The following is a 4,785-nucleotide window of genomic DNA, read 5'->3' on the forward strand; positions in this document are numbered from 1 at the left end:
TTGTCCTTAGATTTCACGGGCCAGGTGAAGGCTGACTCCCCAGGTTCTAGTCCTGATGAGTGACTTTACTTTTTCTCTGCCTTAGTCTCCTCATCTGTAGACTAGGGGAGAATATAGTCTATACTTTTTAAGGATTTTTGTGAGAAATAAGTTAAGCCCTGTAAGGCCCTTAGGCCAGTGCCTGGCACAGGGCAGCGCTCCAGGCTTTGGGCTAGGAGTTCAGGGAGATGAAAAAGCCCCCAAGTGCCCCAGGCTGTTGGAAAGCTGCATTTGGCAGGAGAGAGACTTGTCAGCAGCTGACAGCCTATAGGGCAGAGCTGGTGTGGGGGTCTAGGTGTCATGTGGCTACGGAGACCACCTGAAAATGGGCCTTGGAGGGTTTTGCTGGCAGAAGGTGGACTCGGGCAGAGGAAAGCGTCTGGCTCCTGCAGCCCTGGCAAGATGTCACTCTTTAGTTGTGGCTCCAAGCAACCCTTTGTGACCCCTCCTGAGACCGGAGGTCCCTGGAATGTCAAACTCAAGAACGTTTGAGCAGCCGATGTCAGGGGTTTCCAGCATGGTAGGGAGCAGGTTCTACCTCTTCGTTGGCTGCTGCAGCCAGGTCTGAAACAACACGGGGAAGCCTTTGTCATCAAGGTCCTCGATGGAGGGGAGGGCGGTCAGCTGTCCACCACCCGACTTGAACTAGCCAGAGTCACTGCCTGCAGTGTCGCCCCCGGCTGCCGGCCTGAGTCCTCTCTAGGAAAGCTGAGTCCTCGGCTTTCTTCATCGGAAAGCCCGGAGCATCCTCCGCCCTAGCCCTGGGTGTTCACCTGGGCCTCTTGTGTCCTCCTGCACACCAGCCCAGGTGGCTCACCCTCTGTCTCCCTCCCACCCCAGGCTGGATCCATGCGGTCTACACCCCCGTAGACTCTCTGGTGTTTGGCGGAAACATCCTTCACAGCTTTAACGTGCCCATGCAGCTGCGGATCTACGAGATCGAAGACAGAACACGGGTAAGGCGCCCGGCTTCCTTCTCTCCCCGTGGGTGTGCCTGGCCCCCGAGCTCCGTCCAGCGCTCGGGCTTTGTGGACAGGTCCCTCTGAAGTCCCTCCTCCCTCCTGCTCTCTGCCTCGAGCCAGACCTGGTTCTGTGGGATGGTGGGGAGGGGGTGCCCACGGAAGCCTCACCCAGAGCCCTGGGACTTTCTCTTCACCTCCAGGCTGGTGGCAGCCAAAACCCCCTTGCCGAAGAGGAAGTGTCTCTTGAGAAAGCACCGTGAGGTGTCAGACGCCCAGCCTCTTCCTCCCTCTTCCCGTGGAGCAAGGGTTCCACGAGGGTCGGGGAATTTCGTGGTGGTTGTCTCTGTGGTTTGCAGCGGGGGGGTGCTGGGGCCTTAGAAACAAAGTCAAGTCGTGACCCTGCATCCCCCGGGGACACCAGATGCGACGTAGAGCCCGAGGAAGCCAGTGTGTGCGATTCCCCCGGGCACTGCCTCTGCGCTCTGTCTGTGTCTGCTTGGGGCGTCTGTAGCTTTCCTTGACAGAGACCGTCACGGCTTCTCAGACACTGAGTTTCCTCCAGCCCAGCCCCCCAGGACCGGGCTGAGGCGCACGCACCTGACATGTGCCCTCCGTTCCACCCCACCAGTGTCCCCTGAAAAGCACTGGCTATTTGGAATTTGCCTCCCTCTTTCTTGTGCTGGAACTTGACCAGGTGTCCCAAGGCATTTGAGACAGGTCCAAGGGTAGGAAACTGGGGCAAAAAAAGGGCTTATTTCTCCTTTTTTCTTATAGATATTCAAATATTTCTTTTCTTTCCTTTTCTTTCTTTCTTTTTTTTTTTTTTTACTGAGATAGAATTCATGTACCATAAATGTCACCATTTAGAGTGCACAATTCAGTGGTGTTTCGCACGTTCACTGTGTTGTGCGGCCAGCACTTCTTTCTAATTCAGGGTCAGTTTCATCACCCCGAAAAGAAACCCTGTCCCCATGAGCAGTCACGCCCCATTCCCCCGCCCCCAGCCCCTCGCACCCACTCATCTGCGTTGTCTCTGTGGATTTGCCTATTCCAGACATTTCGTGTCGGTGGAAGCATGACGTGGTCTTGTGACTGGCTCCTTTCCCTCCTCACGATGACTTCAAGGTTTATCCGTGGCGTAGTGTGTGTCTGCGTTTCGTTTCTTTTCGTGGCTGAATCATATTTCGCTGGAGGGACGGACTGCACCTGCCAGGGAGTTGCCTTTTTTTTTTTTTTGCTCCAAAGAGGTGTTGTTGTGTCTGAACCCTAAAGAAATGTCTCGTAGAGGAGGCCGTCTTGCGCCCAGGGTCTCCGCCCTTTCCTGAGCTTGTCTTCTGGCCCCCCCCAACCGTCTGCACGGAATCACGTGCGTGGGCCAAAGCCTCAGCCGCTCCATGCGCCTCCGACTTTTCCACAGTTCTGACGTTAGGGACTCTGTCCTGGGGACCACGTTTGCCACGTTCGACAGGCTGGGAGGTGGACGGAAGGGGGGGAGAGAGTGCCCGTCTCGAGATGGGCGGGCTTACTGCCCGAGGCCCAGATCCACAGGGCCTGGGGTTTGTTTTGTGGACATCCACGCCTCTTCTCTGTAGCCTGCCGTCCATCCCTTGCCCAGTCTCGGGGGAGGATGTTGTTCTGTGGTGTCTGGGGAGGAAGGCACCCTTTGGGTGCGAACGGTCATCTCTCGAGTCTGGATCATGTGCTGACTGGGGCTCCAGCCAACTGTTCTTTGGCCAGGCCTGAAGAATGGGCCAGGATGAGCAGACGAGGGCGTGCGGGCTAGAAAAGGAGAAATCTAGAAGGTGATTCCCCAAAGCCAGCATCGGGCCTGGGATTTCTAAGGGCTTCAGCCACTTGCTCGGCAGCCGCCCCTCCCCGCCGGGAATCCCGGTCACGAATCTCAGTGGCTTTGGGCCTCCTCATTCTGAGAGGAGCCCAGCTCCCCTCCCCCCTCAGTGAGAGGCGGCAGGAAGGTAATGTTGTGGAACCCCTGTGGAAATCACACTTGTACGCAGATGAGCACGGCCAGGTCCCCTCCCCCAAGGCCCACTGTCCCTGTCTTCCAGGTGGGTACCCCATCTGGTTCCCCTGAAGCAGGTTGACGGGCGGGGGTGGGGTGGCTGGCGGGCAGGCTGGGCTGGCACCAGCGGCAGACTGTTTAATCCGCTTTGATTTCTGGTCCTCGGCTAGCGCTTGGCTACAAGGCCCAATTGTTCGTGTCTTGGGAGCCAAGGCAGACAAAAGAGGCTGGGGGGGAGAGCACTGGAAGCCAGAAAAAGCGCCAGGGGCTCCTTGTCAGCTCGCTACAGCTTAATTCTTTACATCCCTGTGAGCTTCCTTAAGAAGGCTGTGGCCAGTTAAAAATAGTTCCTCAAGAGTCCTAAAACACCATTTCGTTTGGAAATAAAATGCAGGGGGTGGGGACAGAGGACATCGTCAGCCTCTAAGCCCCCATAGGGTGGGTTTGTCTTAGGAAAAGAATTAGCCTTTGTGGCCCGAGGCAGACTGCCTCATTCAGGCCAGGGAAACCTAGACATTCTCTTAAGTTTAGGAAGCCATGTGCTGCTCTCATGATTTTAATTTTTCTGGGCCTGACGAGAGGTGATTTTACCTGTCGCCCCTTAGGCAGGCATCGACGGGGGCCAGCGTTCCGGGGCTGGTGGGTTTCCATTTCCCGCCCCCTTTGGAGATGAACTCTTCCCCTGGTCCCTCTAAAAGTATTGGGAAGGATAGAAGAGCTACACCAAAACATGGATGTGCGGCATGTTTATTATTTAAAGGTCACGTCTCAACGACTATCTCTACCCATTTTTTAACCGCAGTCAGGCTGATCAAGGATGGGGATGGTCCGAGCGATCATTCATCACAGCGCTGTCTCTTCTATTCACCCTTTCTCTCCCCCCCTTAATGGTTCTAGTGACAGCGGCCTTCCCGGGAAAGGTAACGCAGCACGTCCCGTTCCCTCTCAGCCAGTGACTCCGTTTGGAAATTGCATAGAATTTACCCTTCCTCTCACCTTTCTCCAGCCGTTGGATTTTTCACCCTTCCCAATGACTTTGTTTTTTTTTTTTTTTTTTTTCCAGGAGAAAAACAAATTTAATTTAAGACACTTCCACCCACCCTCATATTTTAGTTTTTCAAGTCCTGGAGACACCCCGGGAGTTCTAGCCCCTTTGGTTCTGATCTCCTGAGGTCACTGTCCTCCAAGAGGAAGGGCTCAGGGCCAGGTGCCCCTCGAATGGGCCTTCGGGAACTCACACTGACCCCCGGAGATCCGCAGCTACGTTGACGATGCCCCCTTCCCCCGGCTGGGAGCAGTGCATGCTTTCTGAATGCCTTGCCTTTTCGGTGAACAGCTCAGTTTGGTGAGGCTCCGAATTTGTCAACAAATAATGTTGAGCAATCGTGTGTTTAATGTTCCCAGGCATGTGGCTGAAACCTTTTGAAGGCGAAGGGTAGAAGGCGACAACCCGTTTGTAAGTCAACTTTTTGCCACTTTTGTTTCCTGCGGTGCTCTCTTGGAAAAAAAAAAAAATTAAAAAAAAAAAAAGGAAAAAAAAATATTTTAATTCCTTCATCAGCATTTGTTTTCACCCAGCTGGTTTTCCCTTGGGCTCAGCAGCAAAGAAGAGAGACTTAATCTTCCTCTCCTGAAATACAGCCAAAAAAAAAAAAATTTTTTTTTTCCCCCTCCCGATCTAGAAAGATTCTCAAGCGTCACGGTGCCTGTCGATGAATGTAGAGTGGCTTGGATGATGTCTCCAAATTTGAAAAGTCAAAAGCA

At 54.0% G+C, this 4,785-nt stretch overlaps 1 protein-coding gene across 1 annotated transcript in view; it reads left to right on the forward strand.

Annotated features, from left to right (window-relative positions):
• The window catches only part of KDM2B (lysine demethylase 2B), a 112,020-nt gene that overhangs the window by 40,225 nt on the left and 67,010 nt on the right, over window positions 1–4,785 (forward strand). Inside the window, exon 9 of the mRNA XM_023528152.1 lies at window positions 880–995. Coding sequence (XP_023383920.1) covers window positions 880–995 — 116 coding nt within the window. The remainder of the gene's footprint in view (window positions 1–879; window positions 996–4,785) is intronic.

This window comes from Pteropus vampyrus, unplaced genomic scaffold (genome assembly GCF_000151845.1).
Source record: "Pteropus vampyrus isolate Shadow unplaced genomic scaffold, Pvam_2.0 Scaffold23, whole genome shotgun sequence".
In the NCBI taxonomy this organism is placed as follows: Eukaryota; Metazoa; Chordata; class Mammalia; order Chiroptera; family Pteropodidae; genus Pteropus; species Pteropus vampyrus.